Source organism: Aethalodelphis obliquidens, unplaced genomic scaffold (assembly GCF_003676395.1).
Source record: "Aethalodelphis obliquidens isolate GAN/ISIS:26980383/991018 unplaced genomic scaffold, ASM367639v1 scaffold2, whole genome shotgun sequence".
NCBI lineage: Eukaryota > Metazoa > Chordata > Mammalia > Artiodactyla > Delphinidae > Aethalodelphis > Aethalodelphis obliquidens.
The window spans coordinates 43,392,760-43,409,743 of NW_020837946.1; the positions used below are offsets into that span (position 1 = coordinate 43,392,760).

The 16,984-nt window shown below is 39.7% G+C and overlaps 1 protein-coding gene and 2 long non-coding RNA genes across 11 annotated transcripts in view; 2 read left to right on the top strand and 1 right to left on the bottom strand.

Annotated features, from left to right (window-relative positions):
• LOC113630378 (uncharacterized) overlaps window positions 1-10,233 on the top strand; it is a 29,584-nt gene extending 19,351 nt beyond the window's left edge. The window contains exons 2-3 of the long non-coding RNA XR_003436943.1: window positions 8,559-8,662; window positions 10,025-10,233. This is a non-coding gene — a long non-coding RNA (uncharacterized LOC113630378). The remainder of the gene's footprint in view (window positions 1-8,558; window positions 8,663-10,024) is intronic.
• NAB1 (NGFI-A binding protein 1) overlaps window positions 1-14,629 on the bottom strand; it is a 45,016-nt gene extending 30,387 nt beyond the window's left edge. For 2 of the 9 annotated variants that reach the window (XM_027125589.1, XM_027125567.1), the window contains exons 1-2: window positions 14,166-14,347; window positions 3,713-4,550 (exon numbers count right to left, since the gene is read on the bottom strand). In XM_027125589.1, the coding sequence (XP_026981390.1) occupies window positions 3,713-4,550; window positions 14,166-14,329 (1,002 nt within the window). In that variant the 5' untranslated portion in view covers window positions 14,330-14,347. The other 7 variants (XM_027125617.1, XM_027125636.1, XM_027125608.1 and 4 more) reach the window with 7 other exon arrangements.
• LOC113630382 (uncharacterized) overlaps window positions 14,253-16,984 on the top strand; it is a 36,848-nt gene continuing 34,116 nt past the window's right edge. Inside the window, exon 1 of the long non-coding RNA XR_003436947.1 lies at window positions 14,253-14,354. This is a non-coding gene — a long non-coding RNA (uncharacterized LOC113630382). The remainder of the gene's footprint in view (window positions 14,355-16,984) is intronic.

The following is a 16,984-nucleotide window of genomic DNA, read 5'->3' on the forward strand; positions in this document are numbered from 1 at the left end:
AGAATAAGTCACGTATTTCCTTATTTAGAAACTGAGGACAAATTAGTAACATTCTTTAATCTTAGGAATTTGGAAAAACTCAAAAATCTTGCTCTCATTGTAAACAGTCAAATGAAAAAATGTGAAATTATCACAAGTGTACCTAAAAGGTACACTTGACAGTACCTTCTTTCTTTTAATTCCCTCAGGATTTTGTGATTTCCACCAAACTCTTGAATGGTTACTAGTTTGAAGCAAGTGTCCTGATTCATAAACTTCTATCCTAAACTATATTATTAGACCAGACTCACATACTTGAGTTACAAATAATAAGTGGTCTAAGTTAAGCTTCACAAGTCACACTTTCCAAAACCCCCAACCCCACATCTCAGCCACTGGCATTCATTTTGACTGTTCCCTTATTTTGTGAAACCCACAATGGTCTCATTACGTAAATACCACCTGTGCCTATTTATCCAAAGAAGCAAAGAGCCCCTTAGCAAAAGCAAAGTGTGAAATAATTCACTTTGCATTTTTTTAAAGTAGGTTGGGATTTTTTTAAGTGAGGTTGACAGGCTTTATTAAAGTCATCTCTTTAACATACTTTTGCTTTAATAAAAAGACAGGCCCTTGACTGTGTTTCATCTGCTCTGTTTTAAAAATTATATGAAAACTGGATTATAGCATGAACCTAAAACTGCCAACATGTTTTGCCCTTTGTTTCCTATTACTGACGACCTTGTAGTAGATTTCTCTATTGGTTCATAGGTAATGAAAGTGTCAAAGTGTATCCGAATTATAATGCTACCTGAATTTTCTAGATCTACTCACAAGTTCTTGTGAGTCCATTATTGTATGGCAACAATATATAACAATTACAAAAGGATATGCCCAAAATAGATCAAATCACAGAATCCCCTGTGACTAATTTTGCTAACCACTTCTGATATTAAGCACCAGTATCCATTCATATCTAAAATAATTTATTTTGTTTTTTTTGTTTGTTTCTTGTTTTTGTTTTTGTTTCTTGCGGTACGCGGGCCTCTCACTGTTGTGGCCTCTCCCGTTGCGGAGCACAGGCTCCGGACGCTCAGGCTCAGCGGCCATGGCTCACAGGCCCAGCCGCTCCGCGGCATGTGGGATCTTCCCGGACCGGGGCACGAACCCGTGTCCCCTGCATCGGCAGGCGGACTCTCAACCACTGCGCCACCAGGGAAGCCCTAAAATAATTTATTTTAAAATATCAGATGGTGAAATTGCTGAAGACAAGATTAATATACAAAAATCGGCCAGTGATAGTAATTTTAAAAAGCAGGAAAAAATTTCATTTACGATTATACACTTTTATATCTTATATACCTGTATATATATGCAAAATAAATGTATGTTTATGATACAGACATTTAATATACATATATAATACACAGTATTTGACCTAACAAGAAATGTGCAAAACCTATGAATAAAGAACTAAGAAATTACTGAGGAATATAAAAGATCTAAGTAAACACATATAGTATATTACTGTACGGGAGTTTTCATTATTGTAAATATATCATTTTTGTCCAAATTAATCTATACCTTTAAGGCATTTCTAATCAAAACACCAACAGAAATTTTGGGGAAATTTGACAAATGCATTAAAAATTTCATTTGGAAGGAGAAATGTGTAAGATTACCTAAAAAAACAGAGGCTGCAGAACAGTACTATAAAAGGGGCACTTGCCTTTCCATATATTAAAGTACATTATTTAGCTACAGTAATTAACCTAACTCTATACTGGTGAAGGAATAGAGAATTAGACAAATGAAATCACACAGGACAAGATCAATAAATATTACTATATAAAATTAAACTTCCACATGGCAACCAGTCTGAAAGGTCAAAGGACAAATGACAATCTGGGAAAATGTTTACAACATAAGACAAAGGTTAATATCCTTAAAATATAAAAAGTTCTTACCAATATTTTAAAGGTTAGACAAAACAACCAAACAACTCCAACATTAAAACAAAGGATATGAATATAGAATTGGATGTCTGTTAAACATAAGAAAAGATACTCATACTCACTAAGGAAAGTTAATTTGAGCAATGATAATTTTTTCATCCCTTAGACTGACAAAGATTAAAAATGATAAATGCAAGAGAGTGGAAAAATGGACACCTGCGTACAACGACTGTGAAAATATAAATTGCTGCAGCTTTTTTAGAAGGCAATTTAGCAGTATCTACTAAAATATTAAATCTACTTATTCTTTGATCCCATAATTTTACATGTTGGGACTCTATTCTATAGTAAAACATGCACAAGTCTGTAAAGATATATATGTGTAATGTTCACGTCCTACCATATATAAAATTTTAAAAATGGAAACAACTTAAGTGACATCAAAAAGTGAATGGTTAAGATAAATAACAGCACATTCATATTGTGAAATATAATATAACCCATAAATGAATAAGGTAGCTCTATATGTAATCACTTAAAAAATACATCTAATAGTACACTGTACTTTGAGTATATTGTTAAGTTTAAAAAAAAGAATTTGGAGGAAGAGTGTACAAAATATGATCCCACATTTGTATAGGTAAATAAAAGAATCTGAATGTTTACAGATTCAATCACTTCACATCCTTTTGTAATGACTGAATACTTTTTCAATAAATATATAATATTTTTTGTGTTAAAGTATAAGTCTGGGGGGAAGATCTAATGTTTCTAACATGAAATACTGCATTCAACTGAACATTTTTTTCAAGGAGAGTTTCTCTTTCTTCTAATGGATAAATGGCTATAAATTTTAGCTATGAAATCGTTTTTTAACTTTTGAAATGCATTTATTTTTCAAGCATTTGTTGGGTGCATTAGATTCTGAAGATATAAAAATGAATGAGACATTTTCTCTGCCTTGAAGAATCCCAAAGTATACTGTGAGGGATAGACCAATATATATATAAGTACAATAAAGTGTTGAAGTTACTGTGACAGAAGTGTACATTATACAGGGATAAAAATGGAAAGGAAAGGTCACTTGGGGGAAAACATATCAAAAAAGACTTAAGCTTATGCTTGAGTCTTAAGGTCTTAAAGATGCTTGAGTCTTAAATATGATGTGTTGGCCAGATAGACAAGAAAAAGGGAGTAAATGAGAAAGACACATACGTATATGCATTCTTCTGCTTAAGCAAAGTATTTCTGGATAGAGTGCTACAAAAATAAAATGAGAATTTTTAATGCCAAATGTCAAACCAAAACAATATTCAAAGCTATAATAATTCTTCTAACATTCATCTAAAATAATTTTGTTTTCTATGCTAGCTGAAAATCACTTTAAGTTGTGGTTTTATTGTTTACAAATTTTTTTTCTAAAAAAAGTCTACAAAAATGATTTTTGTTCTACTTAAAATCTCATTTTATTTCTTAATTAAAAGACAAACTGCCTTGTACATGCAAAGACTTTATGCTCTCACTGCTTAAATTCTGATATTTTTCTAAAAGTCACCCTACACTGTAGTTCCAAAGCTCAACGTGTTTGAATTCAACACAAAAATACCCTAACACACACAATAGATATGGTCTATTTTCACTAGAGTTACATTTTGCTAAACCTAAATGTCTTTAATACTGCTTTCAGGTAATGTATCTCCTTAGCTGCAAACTATTACCAAATTAATCTCTAAGAGACACAACACACCACATATGCACAAAGAAAAATGTGGGCTTTCTACCTCATGAAGCGTGAGATGTTTCCCGTCCTTTCTCTTGGAGTCAAATCTGCCATATATTGCACTATATTTTCGAATTTCCTCCTCTTTGTGTGGATCATCATCACTCATCTCAAAGATGTGACCAATCATTTTGGCCAACTTCTTGTTGGTTTTTAGCAGCTCTTTCACTTCGTTTAAGTCACTTTTCGGCAGCGTGGGGGCCATTCGTTCCACACACTCGGCTACAGAGAGCGCGGCAGCAGCATCCAGCGCCTCGCTACTTTCTTTTGGGGAAGCTGGAGAGCCAAGGTCAGCTGGGGAGAGGCTGTGCTCGCTCTCAGTGGCATGGTGGCCTTGCCAGAGTCGGGACTCACTGATACTCTGCAGCGCTAAGCTCCCCACCACGTCTGATTTCCCCTGTCCCAAGCTCTGCACACAGGTGGTGGCAGCACACTTGGGGATTTTTAAATGAGGTTCCCGGGCATTGCTGTTTCTTTCATAACTGCTGCAGGATATTCCCAGCCAGGTTGGTGATCCCTCTGGTAATTTATAGATGGGTATGCTACTGACAGGCAGGGACGTCAGCGGCTGATTGAAAAGGCCAGGGTTTGTAACCCAGTCTCTCAAAGCCTTCTGTAGCCTCCTAACGTGAAGGGGCTTGCTAGCCATGCCCACGAGTGCCATGATTTCCAAGAATTCCTCTTCTCCAGCTTCACAGAGTTGCTGGACATCATCACCACCTTGTTGGATAAAGGCATCGAAATAAGAAAGCAGATTGGCTTTTTGTAATATTCTGTACAGCTGCAACTCCCCCAGGGTCCTGGGTAGGGCCGCGGCCATTACTGTGGATGGGCTTAACCTGCAAAAAGAAGAGGAAATACTCATCACACTTGCTCCAAACTTCTTAAGCCTATCTGTTAGACACTATAGGATTTAAGAGTTCAGTATGGGAAGAATAGAAAACAAGCAGCATTTGCATAGCAACTGACTGTTAAGGAAGCATTCTCTCTATGCCTAAGTTATCTTATTTTACTCTCCTATCAACCTTAATGGTCAATATTCAGTAATAGTTTCCATTTTAAAGAAAAAATTATAAAGGCTCAAAGAATATAAATAATTTGCCTGAGATCTCACAAATAGCTAAGCAGAAGTCTAGGGACTGAAACCAAGGCTCACAGGGCTCTATATCCCATATTTTTGACTATTCACTTTGCTGCTTCCATGGTGTGGACACAGAGGCAAAGTGAAGGATAATCAAATTCAGAAGGGGGTAAGAAGTATACTATGCTACCATGCACTGAATACTTATTTTGTGTCACACTGTATGACAAACACTTTATATTATGTCTAATCCTCACAACAGCCCTGTGAGATAGGTAGAGTTAATTCCCATTTTATAAAAAAAAAGTAGCAAGATTAGTCTGGCAGGCAGAGGATGAGAGATTTCAGTATGAACTGGAGTTGATAAGATAGAAGGTGGTATATTTAGGAACTGAGAAAAAAGAGGCAGGAAAAATTCAGACAAGACTTGGTGATCACTTAGATGTAAGTGATGAAAAGGAGAGGAAATGTCTAGAACTGCAACAGGCATTCGGGATACAGAAAATCAGGGATGATGGAATTCCCTTTCAAACACATGGCACCTGAACATGGCACAAGGTAGAATGCTTAAGTAGAACTGTCCTGTGTGCAAAATAACAGACTGGAGCCTAAGTGTGTCTCAGGGTTAGAGACACAGGATGAAGCCAAGGAGGGTGGAAGATCCCTCCAAAGAAGCAGCAGAGAGCCTAAGACAGAGACAAGGAACCAATACTTTTAGAGCTCAAGCGAGGCAGAGAAGTCTGCCTTTAAAGAGACAGAACAAGACCCAGCAAAGCACTGCTTGACCTCTTAGCAGCCTTTAAAAGTTATTCACAGTTGCCTGGAGACCTTCCACAGGCAAAGAGGAGTTGGCCAAGTACTTCCATTTAAGAGAAACAAACTTGTAATCAATGCACCTTTAGGATTAAAAGGACCCTATAGCCCTCTAAGGGCAAAAATTATAGTAGGCTAAAAGAATACATACACCAAAGGAAAGTGAAAGCTCCACTCTCAACTCAGAAAGTAAGGAGCAATTGTTAACTGGGAGATAAGACAAGCAGAGGAATATTAGGAACACCAGATCACCACATTTGGGACTTCTGCTTTATGCCATCAACCAGAATTCTACCCAGAATTCCAGTTTCAGTCATCCCATCCAAGGAGAATGCATTTCCCTACCACCTAAGGACTGACTCCTGGGAAGCCCCCATCTCCTGGAACCTCTGTGTCATCCACAATCTGCTCTAATCAATTACTGACCTCCTCAAATTTTATGGTTCTTTATTTTATAAGGGCATTGCCAGGTGACCTGATGACTTCCCAAGATACATAAAAAAAGACTGCATCTGAGCCCCACTAAATGTCTGCTGACAGCCAAGAAATCATGTGGGGTGCTTCTGAAAAAATATAATTTCCTAGGTCCTTGGGTTGCATCTCAGCAGACTCTCATGATTTGGCAAATCTGGCAAACTACACTAGAGGATCCCTATTTAGTGCACTCTCTGGGCACCATGAACTCCTACAGGTTTTGAGACCACCGTCATGTTCATGCCACCTCAGTTCTCTGGAAAAAACATTCCTGCATCTTCTGAATCACCCATAGGAGGATCTGCTTTGTCCTCCCACTCCAGGGGAGACTTTTTGGGGAGAGAATCTATCATCCAGCTGGACACTAACCCACAAAAACAAGCTCTTGGGAGTTACAGACACAAGTTAAAGTCTGTATTGAACAACATTATACCAAATGGAAGGGTTTCTAGAAAGTGTCTGAGGTAGAGGAAAGGAAACCTACTTTCCCTTCATACACCTAATGCAATAGCTCCACGGGCTTTCAACTCAAGAGGATACACACAAAAAAATATCTATACACACGCATAAATATATATGTATGCACATACACACACAAAATCATTTTTATAAGAGGACTGTAACCTTGCAAGATTTATGGTGTCATCAATTATCTCACCATAAATACTCCCCCAAATTATGGAATAAAGTAAAAATTACATGAGAAAATCTAGAACAGATTTCTTAAATCTTTTTATGAGCAACAAGAGAACAAAGAATATATGATGGACAAATGTAAAAGAGAAACTAAAGGAGAACTAAAAACCCAAACTTAGGTTTTATTCTTCTGAGATAAGCCAAAGATTTTAGAAAATATTAATTTTCAACTTTTATCCTTTCTCATCTTTACCCAGAAAGAAAGGAAACCCACTAGTTCCTAAGAGAAATCCCTTATGTTCCGGTAAGAAAGTAGTTATGATTATAATATCCCCATAAGGACTGATAGGACCCAGTGTACATTTCCAAAGTCAAGACACCAGATGAAAGATAAATAAGTGAACTATTTAGACTCCCAGGAGGCTTTCTAAAGGCCCACACTTACTGCTGGGAAAGGAGTTTTCTCCCTAAGCTTTTTGCTTTAAGAGAATGTTTCAGTTTCCTACAAAGCCTGTTGGGATAATTTAAACAACCACCACTTCATACATTAACTTGATTTGATTTAAAAGAAAATTTTTATGAGATTTTCTGTTTTTACAAACCCTGTATCTATTCGTGTTTCGACATGCAGGTCAAATAAATCAAAAGAAAACTTCATCTCTCCAATCTAAAGTAAACATGAAAGGATCCTAACACAATGCTATATAATATAGGCAGCTGCGAGTAGAGTAAATCTACTCAGCTGCAAACTCCAGTTACCTCGCCTGTTCAAGAGATGCTGGAACAATCATGCTGAGTGTGACCTTTTCATAAATTCCACAATTAAGAGAAACCGGTTACCCATTTTTTAACTTCACTCAAAAGCTAAACCAAGGGCCTATATACAGCAAACCTCCACTTGCACCAGCTTAAATGTTCCTCAGCCTGGTCAGCTCCAGAGGAAGAGGAATTAAACAATGGACTCATTTAAGGCCATTTGTTGTTGTTTGTTATTCAATGATCTATTTTAAATGGTAATGATTTGTTCCTGAAGCTTTTAAAAACAAACTCACTTTGGCTCCTTATGGGGTAGGATCAGTCATCTGCCAGATTTAAACTATGCTAAGTGAAATAAGGAGCTGGTTTGGCTCAGAAAACTTGACTGGTCAACTCCAGCTTTGTCCTCGAACCACAACACAGCACTTAACATGAATATGGGAAACAAAACTTCTCTGACTTTCTCCAAGCTGGGACGTGGGGATTTAGAGTAAGGCAGAGTCTTTAATGGTCACAAGGGAAAAGAAGAACTATTCCTTCAAACCTGCCTCAATCTGTTCCAAGAAGCTTCAGCCTGCCTTCTGTCCTGACTCCTCGATCAAAACTCTCGAGGAACTCCTGAGTGATCACCAGCTTTTCTCTTTAACCTCTCTGCAGCTTGACATCACTCCTTGAAACACTCTTCACCTGACTTTTTGCTATATTATGTTGCCTTCCCTTACTCTATTGTAAGTGCAGGAATTTTCCAACGTTTTATATTAGATCCCATTTCTACTGTCTTTCCATATTCTCCCATGATGATCTCGTCCACTCCCAGGCTTCAATATCACCTATAGCAGACTGACCTCCAAACTGCTATCTGTAGCTTGGACCAGTGGTTCGTGGAGTTCCTGCAAAGTGTTCTCAAATCCAAACATACACCAAGCACTGTCTCACACATAGGCATCTACTTTGCAAATAAAAGTAAATAAATACTTTGCGATTTAATACAAACTCATTTAAAAGTGTAACTGAATTCACAGTTGTTGCCATTATATCAACAAACACTAAGCAAAATTAATGAGTACTTGTTTTTTTTTTTTTTTAGTTTAAAAAGTGATCTTCATACCCGAAAAGTTTGAGAACCCAAACTTTTTCTGATAATTCAGCATTTCAACTACCATGTGGAGATTGTCAAACATCTCAAATTTGGTAAGTCCAAAAGCAAGTGTGTTATCTCATTTTCCTCCCTTCTTCCAGATTCCCAAATCTACTCTTCCCAACTCTCATTTCTTTTAGTTGCACCACTACTCTTCCAGTTTCCTGGATTAATAAAAGTAGAGATTCCTTTTTTTTTCTAATTTTATTGAGGTATAGTTGATGTACAATATTATATAAGTTTCAGGTGTACAACATAATGATTCACAATTTTTAAAGGTCATATTCCATTTATAGTCATTATAAAATATTGGCTATATTCCCTGTGCTGTACAATATATCCTTGTAGCTTATTTATTTTATACATAGTAGTTTGTACCTCTTAATCCCCTTCCCCTTCCCCACTGGTAATTACTTGTTTGTTCTATATCTGTGAGTCTGTTTCTTTTTTGTCATATTCACTAGTTTTATTTTTAAGATTCCACATATAAGTGATATTAATCAGTGTCTTTCTCTGACTTATTTCACTTAGCAAAATACCCTCCAATTCCATCCATGTTGTTGCAAATAGCAGAATTTCATTCTTTTTTATGGCTGAGTAATATTCCATTGCATGTATATACCATATTTTCTTTATCCGTTCATGTTTCTGTTTTCCTCTTCCTTCCTCCAATCTACATGTCCTTAGGCCACATCACCACCCTTTTTCTTTCTCTGCCTCAAAAGCACCTAATTCTAATTTTCCCCTTGCTTCTTGCCCCAACTTTGAAAACAGCTACCTCACCTTCAATACTTCCCATACTGCAATGCCAACTTTATCTTCCTAAAGTACAGGTGTGGCTCTTTACTCACCTATGCAAATCTCCCCACTTCATGGAGAAAAAAATCCAAACTACTCATATAGGCATCCCAGACCTGTCCAGCCTCCTCTGTGGTCCTTAACCTGCCCCTATGCTCATGCCAAACACTGGACTTTCCTCAAATGGTTCTTCACAGAGAAACTGTTAAGAATTAAGATACAGACGAGTAAACACACACTTAACCACTCTGATAAATGCTATGCCAAATGTTATCTTCAATACATAAGGAGCCATGGAACAGAGAAGCAGACTGCCATGGTCCTGTAGAACAGGTTACCTTAGGCTACAGGCTCCTTGATGGTAGGGACTAGTTCTCATTCATCTTTTATCCCCCTCTACTCCCAGCAAAGCGTTCAAGGTAGAACAACATCTCTATAAAGGCTTCTGTTGAATGAAACCCAACATTTGAGTCAGAATCTGATCAGCAGCCTCCTTTTATATTCCAAAAGGAATAACCTCTGTGTAAATTAGGGTCCAATCTAACAAAAGCACATCCTGCTACTTTACCTACAATCTTTTTCATTCTCTCATCCTCAATACTTCCCCTTTTTTATAGCCTGTGTGGTGGATTCCCATAAGATGGCCGGATGCTCTCCCTTTACAGGAACACACGTGGTTGCAGCGACAACAGACATCATGTTAGCCCAGCCCCAAAAGCAGCCTTTTAAGTCAATTTCAGACACGAGAGATCCCAGGTCTCTTTCCTCTTGGTTTCAACGAATTAAAATGTTATCCCCTAATAAACATCAATCCTATAAATGATCATTAGACTCAAATGCATTCATGAACACTACACTTGAATCTTCCTCTTCGTGATGCAGGAAATATATATGAATACACACACTTTTATGAAGTCCATGGCATTCCAAAGAAGAGAGACTCTGCCAGGAGTGGGGAGAAACCAAGGGAAAAATCCTAGTAAAATCTGACTTATTTATGCAGAGGACTGTAAATTCCTGCCTCCCAACACAGCCTGAAATTTTTACTTTAAAATGATCTAAGTTAACAGCAAGCTCTTAACAGACTTCTAAAAAAATGTGAAAAAACTTGGGAAGCGTTAGCTCACGAGTCACTTACAGATTAAGGTGAATTAGTTCCACCAGACTGTTTTCCTCTAACACCTAGATGAGATTCAGTACACGCTAAGGGAATGAAAGCTAGAGATGGGAAACGGCAAGGAAGGAGATAGGAAATCTGAGGCGAGTGACCGCGTTTAAAGCCTCGGAAGTATTGCCAAGGTTGGGAGAATGTAGCCTGAAGGTATAGGAGCCTAGGGAAAGGGTACAATGGGTACACTACAGGTTGAGACTGGAAAGGTTTATGACAAGCCAGAATTTGGCTTAGGGAAGGATAAGCCTTAAGCCTAGGAAATGAATTCTTCTCATTTTTGTCCCAGTCCTAGAACTCAACCTAAAATACTTAAATGTAGTTTAGTTACATGATGGGTTATTTAAGATAGCAGGTCGACCCAGGTCCTCACTCCTGTGTATGTGTTTTAAGTACCAAACAATTTAACTAGGCCTATTTATTAATAAGCATGCAGGGATATATCCTAAGTCAAGATATTTTTGGATCTTATTACTGTAATAGCTATGAATTAAACATATAGCTTCTAATGAATTAACAGTAATTTAGGAAACTTAAAATGTTCTCTCCTACTGATTTTTTCTGAATTCTGAATGAAGCTGGAAAAAATTTCTTATAGACCTCAAAATTTTAATTAAAGTTTCAGTGTATAACCCTAAATTTATCAAAGTTAGAAAAAAATCAGATTTATTTTGCAATTAAACAATAACTTAGCTGTGATACCAACAGGTAAACACTAGTATTTCATATAATATGGCTGGAAATTCTTCAATCAACTAACAGTCAAGTTACTCAACATACATTAAGTGCCATTTGAGCATTTAGTATGCACACAGTACATATAAATTTTTTCATTTTTTTCCCAGAAATTTATCTTTAAAAATTATTAAATTAACATACTGTACAAGTTAAGGTGCAACTCTCTAAATACAATGTATTGAGAAATGACAAAACTATTTGAAAGCTTAATGGTATGTTTTAGCTGTGAGAATTCTGACGAGGATTGCTACTTTTTCCTCCAAAATCAACTTCTCTAATTCCCACTTGTTCCATTGTTAAGTTTAAGGGAGTATATTCTACTACTGCACTAGTTTTTGAAAATGTCAGATCAAAAAGGAAATTTGCATTTAATATAAAAACTGTACTGTTTTTCATTCTACTAAAAAGAATGAACGAAGCAGTTAAAATAAAACTAAATCCAAAGCAAAGGGGCTAGGAACCTTGTATTATGCTTAAGTGGGCATTATTTATTCCTTATTATTTTTAATAAACTCCACATGAAATATGCATACACAAGATGATTATACAAGCAAGATCTTAACCTGTTCAAAACATATTAAAAAATGGTCATTTCCATGAAAGTAACATAAAATATATCATGCTTCTGTGGTATCCAGAATACAGCTTCACACTTAAAGGTAAATTGTACAAAGCTTTTATTTCCAATAATGCACATGAGTAGCACCAACAAAAACAACCTGACTTACCATAATGGAATAGATGAACCCCAAGTCTTAGGACAGAGTCTAGATCAACAGATACAAAAACCTGACATACTTCTGTTTCCATGCAACCATCTTTTACTTTCAATTTTTAAAGTTCATGCAATAAATTCTTCAAAGGTCTCCCCCACTTTGTCATACATTATAATTTCTTTCAAAGCAGCCACGGTACAAACACCCAAAATCTTTAATAAGAAATCAATATGCTCTTAATATGTGATTAAAAGAAAATATCTAATACTTTAACTGATTCTCCAAATAGCAACAAGGAGAATGAAAATATATTAACTTTTCTACAGGGCAATGGATATTTACTAGTCATCAAAAAAGAAAAATTTTTAATTAATTTAGCTGAGATTATTCAATTTTATTAATAATTCTGAAACAAGACAAGATGTATTCACCAGATATATCAAATTATTTATTAGCTATATAAGCTCACTAAATTTCCTTGTATCAGCTATAGTATTCCTAAGGATTTCTGTCATGTTCATTACATCCACAATTAGCAGGAAGAATGAAATAAAAATCTACACTGCCTCCATGTTTTTATTATTATTATTGATTTATTCACATATAATAGGAAATCACCAGAGCCAAGGAAAACGAAATTTTTCCAACACCAGGATGGCATATTAACTTTTGTGCAAGATGTTAAAAATAGTAAAATTAAAACAAGAAAGCTTCCAATGGTTCCTTAACATTTTCTTTCAAGACTTGATTTTCCAATAACTAATAGTCAAACAGGAATAAAGAAAGCTGACCTTGCCAGACATCTATAAACTCTCAAGAGAACACTTACATGCAAGGTAATACCTATAAGGACAACATAATTTTTAAAACTTAACGAAAATACTAAATGTTTCAAATGCTGGAAAATGGAGGAAAAAAGGATATCCCCTGAATCTAAGCCACTTTTACTGGCACTTAGACTAGACTAGAGGCAGCTTTTTAGGTCTTCTGGAAAATATCAGTCCCCACCCGAAATAGAGAAAGTAAATCCTCTGCATCCTTTCTCCCAATATTCCTTCTTAAAACCCACACATAAATCAGGACGTGTCATAATCTGTTATGTTTTAGAGGGGAAATTTTTCAAAAAAGTGAAAATCTAAGAAGGTATTTCATTGCGTGCGCACTTCTCTAACAAAACAGCCTAGCATTTCCTACGTGACTAATCTTTTTAAAATTCAGTTCCTATGCAATCTAATATTATCTATTAAAACTGCCAAAATATTTTTAAACAAGATCCGAGTATCTCCCTCTCAGCTCTGATCTTTGCACTCCTTAAGTTTGCAGACACGTCACTGGCAAACCAATTGGTAGTGACAGGTTACTCCAAATCAACTCTTTCGGAAGGAAATTTTAAATTGACATCTACCCCCAAATTTTCCATGCCTCCCGGATCTCACGTAGTGAGGAATTAAGTATATGCAAGTCAAGGATTCCTCCTGATCACCTGCTGCAAAACGTGGTCTGCGGAACCTATAAATGCAAATATATTCCAATTCAATTATCCTTTCCCCCAAGATCTTACAACAATTAGGCTCACTCGAAGTGTCGTTTCATATCTTGCGCCTTGTGAACCCTGACAATGCAGCCCATAAGCATTTGATTGCACTTGCAACGTTTCTCCATGAATAAGGTCACAGACTACTGCATCCAAAGCTTGTATGTGCCACATGTGTTTGCAAATCCCACACTCGGCCTTAACGAGCACGAGTCTCTCGCTTCCATCGCACCTCAGTGCCAAGTTTCTGTAAGCCACTTCCAAACAAAACTCTCCTTCCGCTTTCCAAAAGAAAACTACATTCCAAAGGAGAGGATACCCAGGACGAAAATTAAGGCTCTAAGTGCAACACTCTTACAAAGTAAACAAACCAACAAAAAGATTCTGCCCCTGCGGAAGGTGGCTGCAAAACTCTGGGGCCGGCGCGCGCACCCACCGCGCACCACAGACCACGCAACCCACCACCGCTCCGCGCTCCGCGTCCCGCGCGACGGCCCCAGCCAGGTCAGGAGAATGGACGCTGCGCCCCCGGCTTTCTGGGAGGAGAATGCACAGGTCGGCCCCGCTGACTCGCTCGCCCTCTTCTCGCTGCCCCTGCGCACCGAATTTCTCCGGGAATCGCCCACACGAGCCCGATGCCGCCCTCTCCTTCCGGCGGCGGCCGCGCGGGGCCAGCTGCCCTGGACGCCCGCCTCCCCAGGTGCCGGCGCGGCCCGGAGACTCCGCCGCTCCAAGTTCGCCCGCGGTCGCACGAGCTTGAACGCATCCCGCAGTTGGCGGACAGCCAGTTGGTACGTACTAGGCCAGCGGCTGCAGCAGTCTTGGCGCGCTCTCCCCCAGGACGCCTTAGCAACTCCGAAGTGACGGCCCCCGGCTCTCTCTCATTCGGCTGCTGCGGCCGGGACGCCCCCGCTCCCATCGATGGGGGAAGGAAAGGTGGTGGGCGCTCTCTCCCTGCTCCCCCCACCCCCAGCTAGGGCCCGCCACTCCTTCCCGCCCGCCAGCCCCGACGGCGCTCGCTCGGCCGCGGTGGCGGTGGCGGCGGCTCCTCCCGGCGCGGGCGGCGGCGGCACCTCCCCCGCCGCGTCCTGCCCCCTGCTCCCCGCCTCCCTTCCCTCCCCGCGCGCGCTGCCCGTCCCCTCCCCCTCCCCCGCCCGCCTCCGCCGCCTCTACCCCCCCACCCCGCCCGCTGTCACATTGGGAGATTCCGCTCTTGGTACATTCGCCGCTCTGGCTCCCGCCCACGCGCGGCCGAGTGACGCAGATCCCGGCGTGGGCAGCCGCTGGGCGGGGGCGGAGGCGGCGGCCGCCGGGGCCCGGGCTCGGCCTCGGCCTCGGCCTCTTCCCGCCGCCCCCTCCGCGGAACCCGGAGGGAGGCCCATTCACTCGGCAGCTGGGAGGAACCAAGTGGGCGCCCGGGAGGGGGCGGCTCCCGCGAATCCTGCTCCCGGCGGGGGGAGGGGGCGGGAAGGAGGAAAACGGGGGTGGCGGGAGGGAGGGAGGGGACGTCGCCTCGGGCCTGCTCTCCAGCTGCCGAGGGAACTGGGAAGGTTTGCAATTTAAAAAAAAAATTTTTTTTTTAAATGTGTGAGGTTCCCAATATAGTGTTTCAAAGAGCACGCCCCGCCAAATCCAACATCCCCCGGGAGGCTGATTTAAAAAAAAAATAGCACGCTCAGCCCACTAATCTGGGCGCCCGTCTCGCCTCTGCTCCCGCCCGAGCCGGCTTGAGGCTGGTGGGCCAGGTGCGCCCCTCCCGGCCGGCCCAGGCATCCTGCGGGAAGTGGGCTGCGACCGCAGGGAGTGGGGGTGGCAGGTGCGCGGCGCTGGGAGGAAAACTGGCAGTTCCAGAGCATCTCAGCCCCGCCCATCTTGCCCCGTGCCCACCACCGTCCTGGCGTAGGGAGGAGGGGAGGAGTGGGAACCCACAAACCCGAAGTGAGGGGTTGACAACCGTCTTGTTTGCTGGGTAACTTAATTCCAACCTTCTCAACCCTCCGGAAAACCTGCTTGTTACTTAACTGGCTAATATTTTCTGTTTCCACGGTGTAAAAATCCGACAGCGCTAGAACAGTCCTGGCGTGTGTTCGAATAGAGTTCCCAAGGCACGCTGTAGAATTTTTGAGTTTGGTTTGCATGAACTTTTTCTAACCAAAGAAAGTATTAAAACACCTCCAAAAATGTACTTAAACGATTGCCAAAAAATTTGGAAATTTGTTTTAGGGTCTATTTTTCCTTTCTTTGCAAAAACGGGAAAAGGGAAGAATTCCTCGAATTTTAGCATTGTGTTCTTGAAGTGTAGAGAGCATCTAGTAAATCTAAAACTACTGCAAATACAGGTAAAATTCCGTTTAAACGTACATATACAAACAGCTTTATAGGAGGCCAGTCCCACATCCTGGCTGGCCTCCCAGAGTGTGCCTACTTTGCTGATGGGGATACAAGGCATTCTTTGAGATGGGAAATTCTTCACACCACATCTTTATGTTGCAGCAATGGATGGGGATGATAACATTGAAAGAAAAAAAACCTTATTAAAGTACTGAATCTTTCTTTTTCTTTTTGCAAAAACATGTTATAGGAATGAGTAATGCCACAATGGAATATATATAATTAAACCTCTTTCTCCAGTATTAGTGAAAGGTTCTGTCTGGAATAGTTGTGTTGATTTTCATATGAATAAGCATGCTTACTTCCTTGAATTTTTTTTCAGCGGAAGAATCACTACTGGAAGCGTATCTTAGCCTAATTGTCTCGGTTTTGCAGCTGTGGACCCTATTCTGCTAAAGAGAAAGTTAACTTCGGTTGTAATAAAATAAAGACAGCTTTTTTGGAAAGATATAGGTTAACAGATTTTCAAATGAACAAATGAAATCTGCAGAATTATTTTCTTCCAGTTCCTCTCTGGAATCCTGATGTTTTGCAAACATTGTTTGTTCTGAACAGCTAGAGAAAGATAATTTTCTTCCATAAAGATGTACAATCAGTGATTCATAAGTCATGAAATGAGTAGTCTTACCTGGACTTTTGAGCCTCCCAGTAAAATTGTTTCCAGAGTTGGAAGAAATGACATTAAATCCTCTTCCCAAACTTGTATCTGTCTGACCAGCACTGAACATAATGCTGAAAAGGAAATGTGTCAGGGCAGATAGTTTTTTTTCTGACTTGTAACTGGTTATTTCTACAGTTAAGCACTGAAATCTCTCCTTGTTTGTTTTCTGAGCACATTTAGGTAGTATATTTTTCCCACATTAAGAATGGCATTTTTGGCCCACTTTGCATTGCCTTAAACACCCATGGTACTGGGGGAAATGGGAGGAAGGAAAATGAAGGAAAGATAAAATTTTAAGCTTTTAGTATCTAATTCTGTATGTCTGTATGACAACAGTGTAGTTAATATGGCTGCTCAAAAAGAGAATGG